The sequence below is a fragment of the Equus quagga genome, chromosome 12 (genome assembly GCF_021613505.1).
Source record: "Equus quagga isolate Etosha38 chromosome 12, UCLA_HA_Equagga_1.0, whole genome shotgun sequence".
Taxonomy (NCBI): Eukaryota; Metazoa; Chordata; class Mammalia; order Perissodactyla; family Equidae; genus Equus; species Equus quagga.
Genome location: NC_060278.1, coordinates 105,917,830 through 105,941,855, shown reverse-complemented (window position 1 = coordinate 105,941,855; position 24,026 = coordinate 105,917,830). Strand labels below are relative to the sequence as shown.

Sequence of the window (24,026 nt, the reverse complement as noted above, 5' to 3'; positions counted from 1 at the left end):
AGTCCTTCCTTCCGTCCCTCCCTCCATCCCTCTCTCTGTCTGTCCATGCATCCTTTCTTCTCCTCTTCCACCCCTCCCTCCACCCCTCCCTCCACCCCAGGCTTACCTGAATGAATGTCCTCTAGTCAGACGTCGAGGGGGATAAAACCTATGTGTATCTGATGCGGCCGCTGCTCTTCCTGCCCCCCTTGACTGTCCCCCGTGACTCCTAACTGGCAGTAAAATCCCCATCAGGGCTTGGTGAGAGGCACAGCAAGGACTGGTGGGGACTGTGGCAGACGGGCGAGCACATTTAGTCATTGCTGTGATAGAACGTGGGCCCAGTGTTGCCAGCACAGCTTCTGCCTGTGGCTGCTTTTTCCTTTCCATGCTACTCCATGAACATCTCTCCACACTGATGAACATCCTTCTCCCTCACGGTTCTTCCTGGCGGCACCATATTTCCTGCCACCATTCCCTCAGTGGAGAGCCCAGCAGCAGGTTAGGGGGCCAGCTTTGGCGCCAGACTCTCTGGGGTTTAACCTCAGCTCTGCCAGCTACTTGCTGTGTGACCTTGGGCAAGCTCCCGAACTACTCTGGGCCTCAGTTTCTGCATCTGTAAAATGGGGACAGTGTGCACATCCCTCACACAAGGGTGTCATGTGGATTCGATGAGCCAACAGAGCGAGAGGTGGCACAGGGCCGGGCCCAGTGAGCAGCTCCGTAAGTATAGGCTGCTGTCCTGCGGTCCCCTGAGGAGGAGCAGCTGCCCCAGCCCTCGTGACCCTGCAGCTTTCATTAAACCTCAGCTCAAGCTTCAGGACTGTGGCCTTTGCAGGCCGTTCTCTCAACCCGGGCCTCCGGGAGCCGAGTGGCTTCTTGCAGCATCCACTCTCCCTGGGCCAGGAGAGTGCATGCGTGCAAACCGGGTGGACGGCGTCCACACCTGCCCTGGGGTGGACTGTCCCGGGCATGCTGACCGCTGGTGGGCAGGGATGCTGGGAGCCCCAATGTCAGGCAGGGGCGCGGCCTCCCCTCCAGAAGCGGGGTTGTCAGGTGGGTGCAGCTCCAAGGAGGAGGGGGAGGAGGAAGAGGCAGCCCCCACTCACACCGACGAGGTCCTGAGGCCCGGCCCAGGCCCTCGTCCCAGATGATGGCGACGGAGAGAGACAGCTGGTCAGAAAGAAAAGAAAAATCAGAGAACACCAGGGTGGGGGTAGGGGAAGCAGTTTAGACGAGGGGGTTCAGGGATGCATCTGGGAGGTGGGGGGGTGAGGTGACATCTGAGCTGAGACCTGGTAACTTTTGAGCTGGGGGTAGGGGACAAGAAGGAGCCAGCACAGGACGTCTGTGGGGAGAGGGGCTCTTGCGAGAGGCATCTGCGGGGCGGCAGGACCAGGTCACACTGGCCATGGAAGGAGCTGGGAGTTTGCTCCGGGGCACTGGGGAGCCACAGAGGCTTCTATGCCAGGAACCAGCACGTCCTGAGTTTGCTTTTTAGAAGATCAAGTGGGTTACCGTAGACAGGAGAGGGGAGGCAGTGAGAACAGCGACAGGACCCCACGCAGCTCAGGCTCAGACACCCAGACCCACACGGGCAAGCCGGCGGATGCAGACATCCCCCAGCCTGTAGTGTGTGGAGTGTGTGTACACAAATGTGACAACCAAATGCCAAGCTCTGTCTTCCAATTCTTGCTGCTCAGCTGTACACAACAGAGGTCTCTGTTAAGGAAAAAGCAAAACTCTCCTGTGGTCCCACCACCGTTAACATCTGGTCTGCTTCCTTCCTCCCGTTTTTATACATATATGCAGGTTATTTTAATAAATCTCCTTTATGTTAGAATTTTTTTCCCAACAAGTGTTAATTTTCTAACTTAGAAAAAAACCCTGATTTTTAATTTCTCTAAAAGTGCCCCCGCTGCAGGGCTGGGGCAGCCAGCAGGCGGCACTGGGGACTCGAGTCGTCTCTGATGCACCAAGTGGGGCTGTCAGATAGGCCGAGCTGGGCTTGGGGTCTCCGGGGCTCAGGGGCGCACCCCATCGTTGATCTCCAGGCCGCTGTGCACCCCAGTGTGGACACACGCTTGGGGCAGGGCGGGTGGGGAGGGGCTGATAAGCAGAGCCGGGCACTTATCAGCTCCAGCAGGAGGCCCGGGAGGGAGTGGAGCCAGGTGCCAGCCCAGCCGTGCCCCGTGCAGACACCCAGCCCTGGGGTCGCTGCCCCTGTTATTCTCGCTGTATCTGGACGGTCCGCAACCTCAGACGGCTCCCGGCTTGGTGTTTACGTCTCTGGGGCACAAACACGAGTGTGACTCAGCAGGCAGGGCAGGCACATGATGGGGCACGCCTGGCTGGCTTTGAGGTGAGGAAGGTGGAGGAGCAAACAGCGGGGGTGGGGGGACCAGAGCCCGGGCCTCAAAGCAGGGCGGCCTGTGGCCTCCAGATTCCAGATTCTCGGCTGCAGTCCGCTCGGCCACACACAGCTCTCTGGCCTTGAGCTGACGGCTGTACGCCCCCAGCTCTCGTTGCCCCGTCTGCGACCTGGGCCCAGCGGGCTTCCACAGCGAGACAGAAACTGCAAGCGTCCTGCATGATGGACCTCCTGCCTTCGTCCATGGAACAGAAGGCTTTCTGTATTCCAGGGAGCTACACACCCATAGAGCCCACCCTCTCTCACAGTTAGGGACAGCCATGTGACTAAGTTCTGGCCACTGAGATGGAAAGAGAATGTGGTGTAATTTCTGAGAAGTCTCCTTGGGAAGTCTCAGCTGATGGTACTCTTTTTGCCTTCCCCCTTCTTCCTTCTGCTGCCTGGAACTCAGACATGATGGCTGGAGCTCCAGCAGCCATCTTGTTTCATGAGATGGTCTTGGGGAAGTAAGCCATGCAATAAAATAGTGCAATGGGAAGTTAGAGGGAGCCTGAGATCCTGACAACTGTGGAGCTCTCATTCAAGCCCTGGACTGCCTGCTTTGGATTTCTTTTACATGAAAAAAAAATTAATTCATAACTAGCTAAGAACCACTGTTATTTTGAGTTTTCTATCGTACGTTATTTGACTTAATTCTAAGTAAAGTAGGTGCTTTGAGACTGTATATATCCAGAGTCTTGGTTGCAAGGGATAGAAAAAAACAAATTAAATAGGCTTATGCAAAAAGGAGAATTTATTAGCTCTTGTAATGGAAAAGTCCAGGGTCTGGCTCAGGCATAGCTGGATCAAGGGGCCCCAAAGGTGTCACCAAGACCCTATCTCTTCCCTACACCTCAGCTCTACTTCCCCTGGTGCCGCTTCCTTCTTGGGCTGTCTCTCCATAAGCACAAACGGTCCCCCCCCAGAAGCTCCAGGCTCGTCTGCTGCCAGGTGGCCTCCCCAGCAGAAAGCCAGCCTCCTTCCCTAAGAGTTCCAGAAGAAGGCCAGGACTGACACGAACTGACCCGAACTGGGCCACACGCCTATCCCTGAGCCAGTCACTGGGGCCTGGGGAGCAGAACAGCAGACTGTCGGAGCAGAGGAGCCGGGGGGGTGGCCCGAGGGTGCAGCAGGTGGCTCCCCTGAGGAAAACCCAGGTGCCGTCCTAGAGGAAGAGGGTGGACGCAGCAGGCAGGACCTGCAGGTGCCACCCAGGGATCACCTCATCTGTGCAAGAAAGAGACTGAGGCTCCAAGAGGACTGGGCTGGACGTGCCCCCCAGGTCGGGGGCAAGCAGGCCTGGGAGCAGCGGCACGCGGGTGACATCATGTGGCCCCCTCTCGTGGGCTGGCGTGGCCGCGGCTCCCACACCCACCCCAGCCCAGTCCCTTCACAATTCCACCCCCAGGGGGGAGTGCCAACCCAGTGGCCTCAGAGCAGCCCCTTGTCTCTGGGCCTCGGTTTGCTCGTCTGGAAAGTGGGATGGTAATGAGGCTCCAACCAGCAAGCGAGGCGGCTCCGTGCGGGCTTCTCACCTGCCAGTGCCCCCCAGGGTGGGAGTCCCCAGTCAATGCCAGGGGTACGGGGACGAGGTCTCTGGCCCCTCTGGGCCCTGCATGCCTCCCCCGAGCTGGAACCAGGAGGACTGACGCCCTGCATCCACGGCCACAGCCCAGGCTGCTGGGACCAGGCGGGGGCAGCCACCGCCCCCCCCCCCCTTCTTCCCTCTGCGAGGCTGGGTGGGACCCGCCCCCTCACAGGCTGTCACACCTCGAAGCTCTGCCCCTGCCGCCCCCTCACCCCACCGGCCACCTCCAGCTCCCACCCAAACCCTCCCTGGCCACCCGGTGGCTCACGTCCCCCCACTTTCTCCCCACAGCGGGTCAAAGCAATGACCTTTTTGAAACCAGGGCTCCTGCTGACACACGAGGCCCTCACTGAGCACAGAGCCCAGAGCAGCGGCACTCTGGCCTTGTCACTTAACATGCGTGTGAGCGAACGTGTTGCGGGAGTGTGTGTGTGTGTGTCTGGGGTGAATATATTTGCGTGCATCTGTGTGCACACATATGGGTGTGTGTGCACATGTATTTCTGTGTCTGTGTCTCTGCACGTATGCATGTGTGTGTCTGGTATATTTAAATGTAATGTGTGTGTCTGTGTGCACACATACTGTGTGTGAGTCTGGGGGTGTATACAGACACGTCTGTGCCCCTGTGCATGGGGCCGTGTTTCTGTGTGTGTTCTCGTATATACATGGATGTGAGTGTCCACGCATAGAATACAGGCGTATGTGGGTGTGTGTGTCCGTGTGTGGGTGCATTTCTGTGTGTGTCTATGCATCTGTGAGTGCGTGCATGAGGGTGAGTGTGCATGTTTCCATGTGTCTCTCTGCCTCCATGAGTGTGTGTGTGCATGTGTGTGTGCCTGGCTCCCTGGGTGTGTGGGACCGAGGCTCACAGATAGGACCAGGGACGAGGGGACTGATGACATGGGAAGGAGCTGGCGGCCCCCGGTCCCCTCCCTGCGCAATCTCACTGAGCTGGCTCTAGGGGCCTTGTGGAGAAGGCATGGGAAGTCCTCGCCCTCAGAGGACGGTCACAGCCCCGTCACAGCGAGGCTCAGGGTGGTGGCGGCTGGCCAAGCTCACCCTCCTGGCTGGGTGGGATGCCCCTGCATCAGGCCATGCCCTCACCTCCGTGGCAGGCCACCTCCCCCCGCCTCTCCCCGGGGCCCAGGCAACGGTGGCCCCAGTCCTCAGCGTCTTGGTTTCCCCATCTGTGCGGTGGGGACACTGAATGGGCACCTCATGGGTACAGAGACCACCCCTGAGGAGCGGGGTCAGCAGCCCGGACGTCAGCAGTTGTGGTCATTATTGTCACTTGCACTTACTGCTGCTGTGACCGGGAGCTGCCTCCTGTGTGCAGGGACGCCGGCCCTGCGTCCCCGGCTGCCCCTGAGCTCCACGCAGCCCGGCGACTTTGGAAACCCTCTCCCGGGTCTGCCACCATCCAGAGCCCTCAACACTGGGACCCAGGAGGATGTTTATGAGGCCATAGGCCTGTCCCAGAGGCTGCCACCAGCCGATAGTGACAGGAAGCAGGCTGGCCGCCAGTGGCCCTGCAGATAACCCCGCCAGCGCCCGCACCCCCCAGCCCCGGCCGTTATCAGCTGCGCGAACGTCGCCTCCGCACTGGGAGCCCCATGCTGACCTCACGGACCCTCGCCACTGTTTGCATACAAAGATCCAGCGGAGGGGGCGGGTGGGGGTCCCAGTAAGAAAGGCCACCCCTGCCCCTGCCCTGGCCAGGAACCCCGATCCCTCCCTGTGCAGAGGCCGGGGGTCCAGACCACAGAAAGGGGGCCTGTAAATCCCAAAGCCAGAGCGACTGGGACAGGCCTGAGGAGCCCCCCTGGGGACCCCTGGGGGCGGTGCAGGGAAGGTGGCCCCAGGTCCACCCTGAGCCCCCTCGCCCCATCAGGGTGACCCCATCTCACTGCAAAGTCAAGGCTGACCACGTGGAGCAGTCGGTGGACGCTGGGTCAGACCCCGCTGCCCAGCTCTGCACAGCTGCTCAGCTTCCCCACGCCCTCCTGCCCTGCTCCACCGGATGCTACAGGGACCGGCCTGTCCCCTCTCTGTTCCCCCAGCCCAGTCCTCCCGGCTCAGCCGGCCCAGCACACTCCAAGCTGGACGGATGATCCCCACCCCCACTGGGTCCTCTGCCAGAAATCTCTGATGTTCATTCGCCGTCAGTGGAATCAGGCTCAGACTGCGTGCTGGCCTCAGTTTCCCTGCCATTCCTGGCACAGCACCAGCTGCAGGGGACACCACAGGAGAAAGGCAAGAAGCCCCTGCCTCCTGGAGTCGGTGTGGGCGTGGGACAGGGACAGACGAGGATGCAGATGCAGGGGGACATGGTTCTGCCTGCGACCAGGGTCAGAGGAGGCTTCTGGGACAAAGAAGGTTTTGAGCTGAGTGCTAAAGGAGGAGCTCAGCCTGGAAAAGCTAGAGGCTTCAACAGCGAGGCAAAGGCCCTGGGGTGGGCTCTGCCCAAGGAACATTGAGGAGGCCAGTGTGCATCGGGGACAACAAGGCCAGGGCCTCATAGGCCAGAGTGAGAACTTTGGCTTTTCCTTCGAGGACGATGGGGAGCCATGGAGGGCTCTGAGCTGGGGGACGTGACCTCACTTATGGTGAAGAGGACCCCTCTGGTTGTGTGTGGAGCATGGACTGTAGTAGAACAAGCGGCCACTGCGAGGGTGCAGGAGACCAGGCTGGTGCCCAGACGGTGGTTGGGAGCAGAGAACAGGGTGAAGAAGGGGCAGATCCCAGACAGGCTTGGCAGGTGGAAACTTCCGGACCTGCCAAGTTGGACGTGAGGGTGAGGGAGAGGTGTCCAGAGCCACCTGGACCTGCATGTCTGGCTCGGCAGCTGTGTGGGAGGGGAGGGCGGGAGGAAGGGACAGACCGCGTGTGTGGGGCCAAGCCCTGCTCTGCAGGTCAGGGGAGGACGGGCGGGCGCCTGGAGAGCCACGGCCTCCAAGCCTTTGCTCAGACTGGCCTCCCCACCAGGAGCGCCGGCTCCAGCCCCTCCTCTGGTCACTAGGAGCCCTTCCGTCCGTCTGCCACTCGGTGCCTCCTTCCCCTGGTGGTGTCCTCTCCTCCCCTGGGGCAGGGGCCTCCCCCATGACAGCATGAGTCACACTGTGCTGAGCTTGCTGGGCGGTGTCTGGGTACCGCTCTCCCTCTGCAGCCTGCACTCCCAGCAGGATCATCCTCTGGGTCTCTGCTGTCTCCCCAGCTCCAGCCCTGTCACCTCCCTAAGCTCATCTCCTACCTACTTCCCCCTCACTGTCCCTTCTCCAGCCACACTGGCCTTCTTGTCCCATGCCCCCCGCCCCAGGGCCTTTGCACTTGCTGTTCCCTCTGCCTGAACCCAGTCATTCTCATCACCCTGTAGTACTTCCTTCACAGTGCTGATCGGTATCTGAAATTACAGTGTCTCCCTGACCAGACCATACACCCCAACGGGCAGGACCCTATCTGTTTGCTGATGACTATCCCCAGTGCTTTGCATGTGACCCGGCACACGACATCGCACAGGATGAACAAATGACTGAGCACCTGGAGGAATGAGTGAATTCAGACCTCTCCAGCCTTAACACCCCCTGTGTCAGGCCTCCGTGATGTCCCCAGTGCTGAGGAGTGGCTCCAGTTGAACTCTGGAGACGCTGGGACGATCCCCGGATTGCGGCCCCTCAGCCTCAAACCGAGACCTTCCTTCCTGTGACCCTGCGCCCCCAACAGCAGGGCACACCCCCTGCCGCTCTGTGCTCTGGGTAGCGCCCGCGCAGGCTCTGCGGCAGCACCCCCTTCTCTTTGGGAGCTGCCCCCTTTCCACGGGGGCTGATGGAGCCGCCATCTCCCCGCCACGCCCTGCCCCGCGCGCATCCCGGGCCCACGCTGAGTTGCCATCCTGGGGGTTCTCAGCCCCGCTGGGGGGGAGGCACCCAGGGCAGGATGTCCCTTCCTCCCTCCTTTGTGGCCGTCCACTCGATGCCCGAGGCGGCGCGGGCCGGCACTGGAGGAGCAGCTGTCCATCACCACTGGCTGCCCGCAGGAGGGCCCGAGGCTGGGTGACCGTGGTGCCCACCGTCCCTTTGAGAGAAAAACTACAGACGAACTGTTTCTTTAAAGAAAACAGGTTTTATTTTTATAATCAGAACATCCTAATAAAAATATTATTATAACATTAGCTACCTTTTTCTCCCAGGCCCTGAGCCTGTGCCAGGGGCACCGCCAGGCGCTCGCCGGGCTGCAGCCAGAGGCCCCGCTTCCCTGAGGTAGGTCCGGAGGGACAGCCCCAGTGCCCCGCTCCCGGCCAGGCCACCCCTCATCTCACCCTCCCTGCCTCCTCCAAGCAGGGCCGGCCCTCCTGGAGACTCCCCAGGCCCCACCACCCCCTCCCGGAGCCCCCCGGCCTCGCCTCTCCACCGAGCCCCAGGTCTGGCAGCTCGGGGTGGCACCCAACAGGCGGCACCAAGACGGAGGGCAGCGCACCATCGTGCTCCGAGCCTCCCCACCCAGCTGGCCTGGACGCCGTGGTCCTGCCCACAGCTGCATCCCCTGGGGCCCCATGCCCTCCTGCCCTGGGAGGCGCCAGGTGGCGGAAAGAGGGGCGGGGACAAGCTTCCAAGACAACTTACTGTCGCTGAGCGGGACCTCCTGCTCTGTCCAGAGACGCCCACCCTCCCAGGGCGCCTGCAGGGAGCCAACAGATGTGTGAAATACAGAAACACTGTCACCGTCTCCTGGGGCAGAGCCGTCGACAAAAGGGGATTCCTCAAAGTCACAAATGGGCTCGGGATTCTTGATGGCGGCAATCTCCGTTGAAAAAATAGACTGAAATTCTGAAATCACCTTAGTAGCAAAACTGTGATGGTAAGAAAAGAGTTGCGGGGCTTCCCCGGCAGGCAAGGGCATGGCGGGCTCCTCACGGTTCTGGGCCCTCGGGTCTGGGGGGCCGCCACGCAGAAATGACACACCTCCCGCCGCCTTCACAGCTTGTGCGGATGGAGCTACAATAAATAGGCAACTCCCTTCACTGGTCCTGGGTTCCCTGGAGTAAGGCATCGCTGAGGGGCAGTTTCTGAGCCACCCAAAGGGTGGCCGGGGTCAGTGGCGGTGGAGGAGGCCCCACCGGGCTGTGGGGGACAGGCCCGTGGGCAGCTCAGTGCAGGGATGGCCGGGAAGCTGGAGGAAGCAGGCTGGTGATGAGCACGAGCTGGGGTGCATCTTCAGGTAGCCCTCGGTCATTCCTTTCTCTCTAAGTCCACCCTCAAGTCACATCGGGTCCTGGACTCAAGGAGGCGTGGACTACAGGCTGTCCCCGGGGTGCAGCGGGGTCCCGCGGGGTCTCCAGAGGCACAGGTACGGGCACACCCAGAGCGCAGTGGCCGCGACGTGGGCCAGCGGCCTCACTGCATCCGGTCGGGCTGCAGCTGCGGGGGCTGGTACTGCACGAAGGCAGTGGCTGTGGGCGCGGCGGCCGACAGGGCCTGGGGCATGGCGGCCGGGTAGCTGTAGCCCACGAAGCTGGCGGCTGTGGCGGGGGATGCGGCGTACGGGTACTGGTCGTAGGCGGCCGGCGGGTACTGGGCGTAGGCGGGGCTGGCTGGTGTGTACTCGATGTAGGGCGAGGACAGTGGTGGCACCGGGGCGGCCGGGATCACCACGCTGGGCTGGACGATGGCTTGCGGGTAGATGTAGTGGGGGGTCAGCCTGTGGGGCAAGCAGAGGGTCAGGGTCGGCAGGCAGAATGGGGCACTTGCGGGCTGCAGGCTGGAGGGGAGCGGCAGGAAGCCAGGCGAGGCCACGCCCCATCCCCAGTCTCCATTCCTCATCTGCAAAATGGGGGCAAGAACGCAACCAGGCTCCCACGCGCACCCGACGGGCCCCTGCGTGCACCAGACCGGCTCCTGCACACAGCACACACACCAGCGGGGCTCCTGCATGCACCACACACACCAACGGGGCTCCTGCATGCACCAGCCGGGCCCCCACGCGGCCTCTGCTCTGGCTGGTCCGCCACCCACAGGGCTCCCTCCTCCCCTCCTTCTAGTCTGTCCTCGAAGGTCTCCTCCGGGAGAGCCGGCCCCACATCCATCCACCCACCTCGGGCCGGCTCCATGATCTGCGGCCCACGTTTGAAACAATTAAGCATTTTAAGACGGCGAGAGTGGAGTAGCACACCCAGCAGGGCCCACCGAGCACGGTCCGTGGAGGCTGCCCAGGCCGTGGGGCCGGGAGGCCCGTATGTCGTCCCCATCCCCACATCTGCCACCCACCAAGTGACACCCTACGTGCTTTCTCATCCAGCGTCTGTCTCCCCAGCCAGAGCCCCGGCCTCTCACCACCGCCCAGCGCGCAGCCGCAGCTCCATGGCTGCGAGGGCCCGGGAAGCAGGTGGCCAAGAGGCCAGGCCCGAGCCACGGGAGGGATGCCTTCCGCGTATGGATGGGTCCACGCGCCCTCAGGTCAGCCTTCGCGCTGTCATCACATCTCACAACAGAAAACAGGCTCAGGGGTCAGCAGCTTCCTCAAGTCCCCACAGTGACAAGGCAGCGGGCCTGGACTCCAGGACCTCTCTGCCCCCACGCTGGTCCCAGGCTGCAGACTAACGTGCAAAACCATCACGGAAGCACCGCTTACAGCGCACCGGCCCTCCACAGTGGGGATGGACGCCCGCATGTCAAAGATGGGGAAACTGAGGCTCAGGAAGGCAGTATTGGTGTGTGTCTGCTCTGCTAACCAACTGCTGGGTGGCCCCGGGCAAGTGGCTGAGCCTCTCGGAGCCTCACGCCCGTGTATAACAGCAGCACCCACGGCACAGAAGACACTGCTCAGTGTCGGGCCCAGAGCACCGTCCTCGGGCAGACGCCACACCCGTCAGCACCAGCATCGCCTCCTCCTCCCCTTCTCCCACCAGCACGAGTCGCACAGGACGGGGCTGCCTGGGGGCGACATGGAGACCCCGCTTCCTTCTGCCCCTAGAAGATGGGCCCAGGCTCCTGGCCCTGCCCCTGCTCCCAAGAGAAGCTGCTTTGAAAGAAAAAGGCAAGCTCTCCGTCCAGGCTCCCCTACACTGGCAGGGGCAGAAGCTGGGGCAGCTTTGGGGAGCAACTGGGCAGCCAGCTGGCCACTGGGAGTGTGTGCTCCCTTCCCCCAGCCAGGTCCCCTTAGCATGCGAGGAGCCCTCGCTCCGGAACAGAGACAGACGAGCTCAGGGGACCACAGCAGCACCTATAGGAACGGTGAAAAACCAGACACCTCGAGCGCCATCCACAGGGGACAGGGCAGCATCCAGTGTCCCTCCAGACCGGGCCACCCCCGGCAGCGAGCAGGGGAGGCCCGAGCTCAGCCCCAAGCTTCTCCCCTCCACACCAACGGGAGAAAACCCAGAGGAACGGAGATGCTGTTATGCAGAATTGAGATATTTATGGGAAATGGTGATACGGCTTATGCTAAAAAAACCAAATGTGTTACGCCCATGCTAGGGATGCGTGGAGCTGAATTGTGTGAAACTGCCATTTTCAGGTCTGAGAGTCAACTCATGGCAAGTTCGCAGCATGCGCTGTTCTGGATGCACAGAAAAGGCAGAGGGGGTGGAGGGAGCACCACACGTGGGGCTGAACATCTTTGCCAGGCAAATGGGTTCATGTGCATAATCAGGAAGGAAGAGCACTATTTGCAACAGCCGAGAGTTCACACAACCCAAGTGTCCCTCCACTGAGGAATGGAAGAACCAAGTGTGGTGTGTCCACACTTGGGAATATTACGCAGCCACGAAAAGGGATGAGGCTCTGACATCAACATGGACGAACCAGGAGGACATCACGCTGCGCGGAAGAAGCAGAAAGGGCCACACAAGGGATGCTCCCCTGATACGAAACGTCTGCAGGAGGCAGATCCAGGAGGCAGCAAGTGGTTAGCCCATCGGGGCTTCCGGGAGGGGAAGGACAGTGAGTGCTGGCGGGTCTCCTTTGGGGGCGATGAAAAGGTTCTGAACTAGATGGTGGGGATGGCTGCACAACTTCGTGAATATACTTAAGGCCTTAAAATGGTAGGTTTTAGGTTATGTGCACTTTACCACAACAAAAGCATACACATAAGGAACACCTCCTGAGCTGGGGGAACCCCCATGGGGCAGAGCCGGCCAGACAACTGGCACTGGGGCCCCAGGGATCTGGCAGCAAACCCCTGGGGTGTGAGAATCTGGGGCACACCAGGCCCCGTGCCTGAGGGGTCCTGGTTCCCCAGACCGCATCCCCCTGACCACAGCTGGCGGCTGGCCCTCCTAGACAGCACAGCCCAGCAGTTGCCATGACAACACACCCACGCTGGCCACAGGCGGCGCCCCACACCCACACGGCTGACCTTTCGCCTGTCTGTCAGGAGGTCCAGGCAGCTTCCGCCAGGGACCCCACGCCCTGGCTTGGCCACAGAACCCTCGCTCCTGCTCCCCCTCCAGGAGCCCCTGCTGTCCAGCTGTCCCCTCCCCCCCCCCACCGTGGGAACAGGGCCTTGAACAGAGCCAGGCCTGGGATGAATCCCGCTCGGCCCCCCATGCTGTGACAGCCTTCTCAGCTGCCGGCAGGTCTCAGAGCCAGGAGACCACACAACCCCTGGCCTCCCAGAGCCTGGATTCTAGGAGAGGGACAGGCACCCAAACACACCAACCCAGAGCCAGAGCCGGGACTCCTGGGGGGGGGGGGGGGCAAGGAACCAGGGGAGGGGGCTGCCCGGAGGAGGTGGCAACTTGATGGAGCTGGAGTTCCCGGCCGTCTCCCCTGCTGGATCTCCCGTGAGCAGGGAGGGCTCTGCTCTGACGCCCACGCCTCGCCCACGGCCTGGCTGTGGAAGGTGCTGGGCACAGGGCCCTCGCAGAAAGATGAGGGCCTTCCCCGCCGGGACACAAGTGAGGAGACACGATGAAGCACGCATGCATGCCTTGGTGCAGCGTCCACAATGCCACGGCGTCACCGGGCCCCGCGAGCCACACTCGGCTCCTGCAACCTCAGCAACAGTCCTTATTTGGAGACCACAGGCAGGGCGGCCTGCCTGAGATGCCCCGACATATCCGCTAACGATGTGGGGCCCCACAGACGCATGTCAGCTGGTCCGGGACCCGTGTGACAGGCCCCGGGTCCTGACACGCCCGCACTCGAGAGCCCTGGCCAGGCCGGGGCCCCGCTGTCCACGGCAGGACCTGCGCTTTACAAACGACCCGCTTGAGGCCCCGCCAGGCAGCCAGCGCTCCCCAGGCCAGGTCAGGACCACCTGGAGCCGCCCTGCTTGGACGTCGGACACAGCAAGGGCGAATACTTTGTCAGTTGGGGAGGAAGGGGGACTCCCCTGTCCCCCGACCTGTGGGGACACTGTGTCTACATCTATTCACCTGTCACCGAGGGCTCTGACCCCCATTCTGTGTGTGGAAAGCCCGGAAGAACTTAGGGAGCTTTCCACAGCCCAAAACAGGGGCTGTTGTTACCCTGTTTCCCAGAGAGAGAAACTGAGGCTCAGAGAGGCCCAAGCGACTTGCACCATCACACAGCCAGGGAGTGGCAAAGCAGAGTCTGACCCCTGTCCATCTGCCGCCCGGGACCTGTGGCCACAAGGACTGGCTGCGGGCTGGGGCCTGTGACCCCAGGCCCAACTCAGGGTCAGCGTGGGCCCCCAGGAGGCCGCCCAGATGGCAGAGCGGCCCCCGTACCATGCGCACCCGTCCAAGAGCCAGCAGCCCCCCGTGATTCCGCCCCCACCAAGGGACCCAGTGCGTGTACAGAGACCAGCCCCAGACAGGTGCGCGCCCAGACCTGGGTCAGGACGGAAGGAAGGGGCGGCGGACGCTGGGTTCTGCCACACGTGAGGCCCGAGGACAGGGGAGGGGAAGGAAGTCAGGGCCCCGGCAGGCGGGGGACCGAGCCCCAGGCAGTTGCCCCCGTCCGCCCCTCCGCTCTGCACTCAGACGGTGACAGAGCCCCTGCGTCTCAGTCCCCTCGGCTGCACATGGGTCTCGCAGAGGCTGACCGCCGGCTTGCTGTGAGAACCGAAACCCTGCACCGGAACAGCCTTCTCAGCCGGGGCGGCTGTGCCCCCAGGGGACCCTGGGCCACGTCTTGGGCACTTCCGGTTGTCCCACTGGGGGCGGGGTGGGGAGTGCCACTGGCTCGGGGGGTGGAGGGCAGGGACCCCGCTCACATCCTCCTTCGCACAGGCCGGCCCCCTGGGGAGCACCGTCCAGCACCGTGCTGAAGCCCAGACCCCATCTCAAACCCCCAGGAGAAGGGCAAGGACGAGGACTTCTCACTGCTCTCGTGACCACAGAGCTGGGGGCGTGCACACACACACACGTGCACACACACATCACACACGGGAACCCGCTGAGCTCCTCGGTGAGAAAGCAAACCAAGCCAAACCCCGGCAGCCCCTCGCCCCGCCCACCGCCAGCCCCACTTCCTCCTCCCAGCCCCAAACCGCCCTGTCACTTCCCTTCTGCTCTGCTGTCCTCCCTCCGAGGACGTAAGCCCCACGAGGGCAGGGACCTGGCCTTGACCGCTGGGTCCCGAGGGCCCAGCACAGCATCAGTCGAGTGCCGAGGGCCTCGGGCAGGCCCCAGCCTTGCCAGCACCTGGTGGCAAAGGAGCCCCCCCAGGGTCACCGCTGCTTCCTGGGCCAGGAGTCGCAGCCCCTCAGAAGGCGGAGGAAGAGGCCCAGCCTGGAATGGCCGATGCCCGGCACAGCTCTGCTCGGCAGGGCACAGCTGGGACCCCTGGAGGCAGAACCTGCCGGCCTCAGTCCAAGGCTGGCTCTGCTGCCTGCTAGGTGCCTGGCAGCCTCGCACTGCCGCGTGGGCCGGGACCACCCGGGGGGCTGCCGTGTGGATTTAATGCTCGGCACACTCCAGAGAACTCGGCAGCACCAGTGACCCCGTCCTGGGGCCCGTGGGAGGGGAAGCACAGCTCCCCCACTGCCAGGACAGACGGAAGGCCGTGCCTCTCATCGGGCCCTCAGCCCCAGCCCCAGGGAGGGCAGCCCGGGAGCCCGGGAGGGAAAACGGACCAGCCAGCCGGACAGTCAGGTTCAGGGGTCGCAGCTCAGTGGCTGGGTGACCCAAGGCCCACCAGCGTGGCTCCTGCCTGGCCCGGCGTTGCTGGGACTTGCAGGGTTGGGGTCTCGCACCCTTGTCTCGGCATAGTCCCCCACAGGCCCATCTCTGCCCCGGGGACACAGAGCCGTGGCAACTGGACCCAGCGCCTCCCTCCTTTGCAGCGTCTCCAGAAGCCCCAGAGCCACAAGGGCCTGGTTTCCGTGCTTCCTGTCCCTCCTCAGAAAGCCTCCACCCCTCTGCTGGGACCCCAGGGCGTCCACACGAGATGCTCCTGTTTCCCAGAACTAACCCCACTGCACCGCAAAGCCCAGGCAGAGGGACGGAAGGAGGTGGAGCCAGGCAGACGGGCGCACAGGCCCGAGAGACGGCTCGGGGAGCAAAGCAAGCCCCAAGCCCCCAGATCATGGTGGGGGCTGCAGCTGGCCAGGCTAAAAGGGCCAGACCACCCCAGAGGGACATCAGCTCAGGCTGAGCCCACCTGGACCAGCTCCCGGGGGGCCAGGGCAGCCCAGGCCGCCGTCCAGCACCCTCTGCTCAAAGGGGAATGGGCCAACGTCTCCGCTCAGACCCCTCACCCCCAGGGTTAGCAAGGACACCCAGGGGCACCCCAACTGACGTGCCCAAAGGAGACCAGGGGTCCAGGGCGAGAACCCAGAGTTCAGATCCTGGCCATGCCTGTCCACGTCCCTCAGCCCTCTCTGGCCTCAGTTTCCCCATCTGTAAACGAAGGATGCCATAGAGCCTGGAAGAGCCTCACTGGGTCCCTGGATGTCCCTTTGGAAGGCAGAGGTCTCAGGGCTCCGAGCAGCAGGGTCTACGAGCTCCCTGGCAGGCAAGGGGGTGCTGACAACAGCCAAGGGCAGCCGGCGTCCCAGAGACGGACGCCCGCACTCTGCACACTCGAAGCAGAACTCCCAGCGAGAAAGGAGTCAGCTGCCGCCCGGGAGGACTCGTTCTGAACGCAAGGCCACCCCCGAAAATAAAAATAAAAAAGGCAAATGAGCCCCTTTCACTTTTTCTCCTCTCTGGAGGTTTTGCCCACTGTGCTGCAGACACCCGTGGCTGATGGGGGCAGGACTTCAGGCCTCTCGGCTGGGGGAGGAGCCTGCACGTGGGCCACCAGCGCAGGCAGGAAACCAGGCCACCGCGGGCCTCCCGGGAATCCCCAGAGGCGGGGACATCCAGGCTCTGTGGGGCCATGAGCTAACAGGCAAGTGCGGGGCAGTGGGACGCAGCAGGTGAAACCTCTGCCGTGGGACGTGGATGAGGCCAGTCCTGGCCCAGAATCTCCACTGCAGCCTGTCCATGCCCCAACTGCTGCTCCTCCCCCAGGGCTGCACCCAACACTGGCCGCCCTCACCTCCAGGACCAGCCCGACCTTCCGCTGCGCAGGCCCAGAGCTCTGGAACCTTCTTGGACTCCTCTTTCTTTCAAACCTTCCTTAAGACATATTCAGAATCCCACCCTTCCTAGCACAGCGCTGGTCTCGGCAGCCACCACAGCCTTGCCCCAGATCACCTCTGGGTCCCCTCCCGGGGCCTCCATCCTGGCCTCAGTGGTCCAGGCCCACCCAGCAGGCAGACGATGCTCCAAAGGCACCAGTGACGGAGCCCTCCTCCACTCACAGCCCCACGTCACTCACAGTAACGTCCGAATGCCACCCGGGACCACCAGGCCCCACACGAGGCGAGGGCCCCTGCTGGGCCCTGACCCCCCCCATCTCCCACTTCCCCCCATCTCTCCTGTCGGCCTCCCCTGTGGCCAGCTCCTCTCCCTGCACAGCTCCTGCTGCCCTCTACGGCCTGATCGTTCCCTTTTTTGTTTGTCCCCTGCTGCTGCAGGATGCTCTGTAACTGTCAACTGGGACCGGGTCTCCCTTCATCCCCACAGCGTCCCCAGCTTGGCACAAAGCAAGCAAATATTTGTCAAACCAACTGACTGAATGAACGCACAGCTTCCTCCTTCCACCACGTGGGAGGGGCTGGGAAAGGATCCGGACGCCCCTCAGTGCTCTGCAGGGCACTCATCGCATCCACACAGCAGATGGGGAAACTGAGGCTCAATGAGGAAAGTCATGAGATAAAGGGGGCACAGAGACAATGCGCGAGAGGGGCCTCCAGACTCCTCCCCTCGTGCTCTCTCCACTGCAGCGTGAAGGGGGCCCAGCAGCCCGCATGCCCTGCTCCGTGTCCCCCAGGGGCGGATGGAGACACCGTGCCAGCCCCAGGTCAGGCCTCTCGCCTGCACCCAGGGCTTCCGGTCGAGGCTCTCCAGCCCAGCAGAAGGGCCCCTCCTGAGGGCCAGTAGCGACGGGGTGAGGAACTCGTCCTTGGGGAGGGACCCAAGACGCCCCAAGGGCTGGTTTCTGTCATACCAGACGAGGACAAACAACAGGTGTGCAAGGGCGCCTGCCGGGGCCACACGCCGGCCCCCGCCTCACTCCAGTGAGCTGCCAAACAGGAAGCTACGGTGTGGGGGCAGGCAGGGCCACCCCAGACAGCCTGAAAGTAAAAACAGGCCACGGCACGTGACACCACCGGGGGAGAGGGCACCAGCTTCCGCCCACCCCACAGCCTCTGCTCTGACCTCACTTCCTGCCGTGCACCCATGGTGCTGACCCCCTGACGGCACTGACTCCCCACGATGCTGACCTCCCCACCGTGCTGACTGCCCCCACAGCACTGATCTCCCCATAGCACTGACCCCTTGACAGTGCTGACCCCCCACGGCGCTGACCCCCCATGGTGCTGACCCCCTACGGTGCTGACCCCTCGACAGCGCTGACCCCCCAAGGCGCTGACCCCTCAAGGCACTGACCCCCCCAAGGCGCTGACCCCTCACTGACCTCCCTAAAGCTCCGACCGCCCCTATGATGCCAACTCCCCCCAGGGCACTGCAAATCCCCGGGCTTGATTTTTATTACTTCATGTCATGAAATAATGATAAAAATTTCAGAAAGTTACAGCAACAGTAGAGAGGTCGTGTGCACCCTCCCGCAGCGCCGAGCACATCACCACAACCAGGAGCCTGACGCGCGGCACGTGGCGACCAACGAGGCACCAGGCCTTGTCAGATGTCCCCGTGCTTCACGCGGGCTAACTTGGGGACGCCCTGGCGCGTCCGTCTCCAACACTCTCACGCACAGACCATCTCCCCAGTGTTACGACCACAAGGCGCACCGCTCGGCCTCGGCCAGGGCGCCATCACCATGGCGCCCCACGGTGCAGACCGCTCCTAATGGTGGGCTCCCCTGCCGGAAAGTGCCCTGAGGTGGGAGCCGACCGTGTCTTCCTTATTCCGAGTACCTTGGGCACAGGGCTGGCACACAGCAGGCGCTCAATAAATGCTCTATAGGTCCTGCCTGGCCTCGTGTGCTCCGCCCTTGCAGAACATGGACATCTTCCTGCCACTCCCTGTCCCCTCCTGCCCTGGTGTGACCCAGGGGCTCGGCTCAGACCCTCCGTGAGCACACGACCATGACCTGATGATGGCGAGGGTGGCAGGTCTCAACCTGGGCACCGAGGACCTTCCCACGGAGGGGACAGGGGTCCCGGAAGCTACAGGTCAAGCGGGGTGCACACATGCCCGGGAGGTGGTCCCATGGCCTTGTCAGTCCCGAGGGCTGGCTCTGATTTGCCCAGGAGCTGACCAGAGGGAGGGGCTGGGCCTCGTGAAGGAACCAGGGCGCCAGAGCCCCAGCTCAGGCCTCTGCCCCGCGCCGTGTGCCCTCAGGCAAGCTTCTCCTCCCCCGGGGCCACACAGGCAGCCACACAACAGACCCCATCACGGGACTGCACAGACGCGTCACCGACAAATCCCGGGCCTTCCCATGCGCCCGCCCCGACTGATGGGCTCCACATATGGCCACTCCCTCAGTGCGCATCAGCCCTGCGAGGGGCACCATCCCCGACACGGACCAGGGATGAGCCCAGAGAGGAGGGTCTGGGCCTGGCCTTGAGCCCAGCACAGAGGGTGGGGGCCACCTGGCAGCCCTGAGGACCCTGTCCTGTGGTCTGGGCCCACAGGGCCTGACCCCACGCCTGGCACGGAGCGGGCTCACAGCGAACAGGCATGGAGCCCAGACCAAGGCCCGCTTAAGAACATGGGAGGGCTATGCCCAGAGGAGCAGCTGGCCCTTCAAAAATAACCCAAGAAGTGGCTCCAAGTGCAGCCAGCCCCGGGACAAACCTTGGATCCTGGCAGGCCTCTGGCCCAGGCGAGGACAGACGCCCCCTGACGCCACGAGGCCCCTTCCAGGAGGCTCTGCCTGGACACGGGCCCTCTCCCCACGGCCGTGACCTTGCCTGCAGCCCACAGCGGCTGCCCGGCCCCCAGCTGGCAGAGAGCCGCTCAGCTGGGCGGCCTAGGCTGCAGCTGTCTCCTACCGCGATGGAGCCGCTTGTCCCCTGGCCTCCCCAAACCCCAGGCCTCGGCCCACACACAGTTACATGACAGAAACACACAGGCCGAGGCAGGTCCTGCAAGACCCCGTCCAACTTAAAACAAGGACAACTGAGGGAAGAGGATCCAAGCAAGAAGCATAAGTGTGACAGTCCCCTACAAATCTTCCCACGCCAACGTCCACGACCCGGCGGGCAAGGGCTGCGCGGGGTCGCAACCAAAAGTGGAGTTGCCTAGGCGTACGAGGGCAGCGGCTCCAGGAGAGGGGCCGGGCAGGAGGGGGGCTAACGGACTCCCAGACCCAGGCTGCCTGCCGCCACCGGCCTGACGTTCCGGGCGCTGAGTCAGGCCCGTGCCCTGGCTGATTGTTTGCAGAGACAAAAGGGACGCTGACGGCCCAGCTCTGTGGCCAGCAGCCTGGCCCGGGCCCCTCCGGGCAGGACCCCCAGGAGCCCCTCCCGTGCCTGGGCCCAGGCAGGCCTGTGGGGAGGGGGCGACTGGGAGCGGCCTCGGTGCCCTGGCCACGGAGACTTGAGCTGGCCGGCCCTCCCGACCCCACGGCCATCTGGGTCTCCGCCCCCTGGCAACCAGCAGCCAGAGTGAGGCTCGTCCCAGGGATTAAACGCCAGCCGGCGGACTTAGTTACACAACATTGTCGCCTGAAGTCGGGAGCACACAGCTGTAAAATGTGTGACCAACTCTGACGACCCGCACATGGTGGCACTCTGGGGACCAGCAGGGGAAAGGCCGGGGCGCCCCTCCTGCCCACCCGCCCCAGGGAGCAGTGGCCGAGAGCCTGGGCTCTGGGGCCAGCCCACCCAGGTTCCAATCTCATCACCTCGGCCGCCCTGGACAGGGTGTTAATCTCTCTTTAACCTTTCTTTGCCTCAGTTTCCCCATCTGTGAAGCAAGGACAGTATCAGTCCTGACCCCTGAGGGCTGCCGGGAGGACAGAGAGAACGTGGAAAGCACAGAGCACCCAGCCCTGCACAGACCCTCGGTTAGGAAGTTATCAGTCCTATTTTCCAGGGGACGAAACCAGAGGCTCAGGAAGAGGATGTCACTTGCCAAACGGAACCAGCTGGTAAGCAGCAGAATCAGAACTCACACCCAGGCCCACAGGCTCCAGTGGCCAAGCATGGACAGTGACGCTGGCGTCCCAGAGGCAGCACCGCAGGTCAAACCGGGCCCAGCGGTGGGCAGGGAAGGTGCTGCCGCATTTTACGCCTGAAAGAGCCGCTGGCACTGGAGGTGGATGGCCCAACCTCTGTGCAGCTGGCCCCTGCCCCCGGCAGCTGGTGAAGACCCGAGGAACAGCGCCATGGCTACGAAAAACAAGGCTCACTCTCCTGGGGCGGCCTGAGTCCCAAAGAGGAAGAGCCTGGGGTGACGATTGGAGACCGGGGTATCCCCAAACACCTCCCAAGACAGCTCCAGACATCTCTGAAGCAGGTCCCAGGGCGAGAGGGAAACCCAGAACCACCTGCTCCCCGCGCCCTGGGGGCTCCCTCCCAGGTGGACAGACTGGGAGCTGAGCTCGCACATATCCACCAAGCCATGCGGAAGCCACTGTGCCGCCACAGACGCTGCCTGTCGGGCCAGCACCCGGGATGGCGGGCACACTGCAGCTCCTCGGTCACCTGGCCGACCAGCCCAGTCCACCCGAGCCCCGCTACCCACCCTGCTCCTGCCCCTGGTCCACGTGCCCCAGAAAGCGAGCTGCTCCTTAAACTGCGCCTCTCGAGGGCAGGTGCACACACACACACACACACACACCTGCCACACAAAATCGAGGCCTGGGACTTGGTCTCTGCTAGCTTCAGAAGTGCTAACATTCTACAAGAGGGGCCTGTTCCCTAACTGCCTCTCCACCCCCAGAACGACCTCTACCCCCATCAACCGCTCCTGCACTGGGGCACACAGCCGACGTCAGCCACGGGGCTGGGAAGCAGAGCGCACGCAGGCTCCCTGGGCCCCTGAAGCGTGTGTCTGTCCTTCCCAAGCAGCTGCCAGGCCTTATTAGATGTTAAAAAAATAAGAGGCGGGAGAGGAGGCCTTTTTCGGATGGGGAGAGTGGGACACGCTGCCCCAGAGCACGTCAGACAAAAGGCTGCAGGCCCCGCCCACTGGGGCCTGGGACATCTGGGCCTGATCCTGCCTCACCTGCTGCCCCTTTCACAGACATGGAACCCCGGTCAGCAGTGACCTGCTGCCGCCATCTGCCGGGCACCGGAGCAGGCCAGGGGGGGCGTCCCAAGAAGAGCCTAGGCCAGCTCTAAGAAGGTCGCAATCACTTCCAGAGTGCCCATCCTAAGACCTCCACTCCTAGAACTCCAGGAGCAGCAACCATCCCCATTTCACAGGGGAGGAACTGAGGCACAGTAAGCTGCTGGGGGTCACACAACTAGGAAGGGGAAGCTGGGATATGAACCCAGGCAGCAGGCCCCAGAGCTCAGGTTCCCCGTCTCTGCGGTGTGGCCTCTGCCAGGGGGAAAATGCGATCCTCCTTCCCCAGTCCTCTCAGCTCGCCCCCTGGCCACCCCTACAAGGCAATCACGTTTCTGGAAGCTTGGAGAACGTGCCGGTTCTCAGACATGGAAAGGTGGCTGCAGACAGCACAGCGAGGCTGCTGGGTTGGTTGGCGGTCCTGCAGTGAAGGACGCCCTTGCACCCATGGGTGTCCACAGTGGGAGACCCAGGAAGGTCACGGCCCTCTCGGCCTGGTCTGCCCCCACCCCCACCAGCCACGTCCACTCACCCGTACGTGCGCTGGACCAAGGTGGGGTGCAGCTGCTGGACGCCGATGGCAAAGCCTAAAACGAGAGACAGCGGGGGGCTCGGCCTCACTCAGGGAAGCGAAACCACCCATCCCCACACCTTGAATCAAAGAGAAGCAGCTTCCCCTCCCCTCCCAGACCACCCCCACGTGAACCCCAAGCTCAGCCGAAGCAGGCCAGGGGCCCCGGGTGTTCGTCCTCCGGGGGCCAACTTCCTCTCTCGAGGACAGCTGACAACTGCTCGAGGCACCCCCCACACCCTGTCCCACCAGCGCACGCGGCTGGAAGAAGGGGTCCAGCCCCGAGCTGAGGGATGACTGCCCTGTGACGGCTCTGCGAGCACATGATAGCCGACTGCCACTCCTGGGCCAGGGCACGGGGGGAGCTTTTTCCACCCCACAGTCACCGAGATACCGACGCTGAATATAGCAACCGAGAAGAGCCAGGAAGGGAAACACAGACTCACCCGGCTGGAGGTTCCGCGGCTTGGCACCCAGATAGGCCAGGTTCACGTTGGCCTTGCGGCCGTCGATGTTGGGGTTGGGGTCTTTGCAAGCCCTCTCAGCTGCCGCCCTGTCGGCCATAGTCACCTGGAGGAACAAGGAGGCATCAGGGGCTTCGCTTGCGGGTAGGGGGAGCAGAGGGCGCTGCCCTGGGACAGGGTGCTCACTTCCCTCCACCGGGGGTGCCAGCTACCCAGGGCGCTGGGCCAAGGCCCCTCTGACCGGGCCTGGGGCCCTCCCACAAAGCTGCCACCGGGGTTCCAGCTCCCCCCTCCAAGTTGAAGCGCTGGGAAACCTTGCCTTCAAGGACAGACACAGTCCCCAGGGGAGAGGGGCACCCCAAAAGGGAGGCAGGGGCCCGAGCCGGGCCTGCCCGCCAGCGGGGCGTGCATTTCCTCATGGGAGGGGTTTGGGGACACCGTAGTTAGAAGGGAAGTAGGAGGCTGTCTTCGAGCCGCTTTTTACTTAAGTTGACGTTTATCTGCAGCGCGCGAGGGGGCTGCTGAAATATACGGGGCGGCTTGCTGAAGGGCTCCGAAGCGGCCTAGGGTGAAGCCTCCGCTCCTCGCCCTCTTGCTGCTCCAGGAAGTCCCGAGAGTAGTCACCTGTCCCCAAAGCCTCTCCACAAACTTAGGAGTCCTCCTTGAGCACAGCGGCTCCGCTTTTTAACCCGGCGCGGGGTGGGGGCAGGGAGGCAGGCCAGGGGAGGCGCGGGCGGCACCGGCTGGAGCTCGAGCCGCCGCCCCGGAGCCGGAGCCCAAGAGGGGGCAGCAGGTGCCGGCGCGGCGGAGGCGCCCCGGGCGCTGGGCGTGCGCCCGCCGTTGACTCAGCGCCCCGGGCCGCGATAAGCGCGGGGCGGGTGCGCGCCCGGCCGCGGGGCCACTTACGAAGCCGTAGCCGCGGGACTTGCCCGTCTGGCGGTCGGTGATGACCACGGCCTCCTCGATGTCCCCGAAGCCCTCGAAGTACTTCCTGAGAGAGGCGTCGGTGGTGTGGTAGGGCAGGCCGCCCACGAAGATCTTGGTGAATGTGGTGTCCTTCTGCGAGCCGTGCATGGCGCCGGGGGCGGCCGGGGGCCGCGGGAAGCCCGCGCTCGGGGCGCACGGCGCGGGCTGCAGCAGCATGGGGGGCGCCCCGCCGCCTAGGGACCCGGGTCGCGCGGGGCTGCGCTCATGGGGGGGCGGCGGGGAGCGAGCGGGCAGCAGGGGCGCCGGGCCAGCCGCCGGGCCCGTCCACTCGCGGGCCGCTCCCGCCGTGCGCACCGCGCGCTGCGCTGCGCTGCGCT

General features: G+C 63.5%; 1 protein-coding gene across 1 annotated transcript; it reads right to left on the bottom strand.

Moving 5' to 3' along the window:
• Positions 1-8,076: 8,076 nt before the first annotated feature.
• Positions 8,077-24,020, bottom strand: RBM38 (RNA binding motif protein 38). Its single transcript, XM_046680054.1, has 4 exons — positions 23,629-24,020; positions 22,705-22,828; positions 22,220-22,274; positions 8,077-9,671 (listed from the first exon to the last, which is right to left on the bottom strand). The coding sequence occupies exons 1-4, from the start codon at positions 23,863-23,865 to the stop codon at positions 9,368-9,370; spliced, it is 720 nt and encodes a 239-aa protein (XP_046536010.1). The 5' UTR covers positions 23,866-24,020; the 3' UTR covers positions 8,077-9,367.
• Positions 24,021-24,026: the final 6 nt, after the last annotated feature.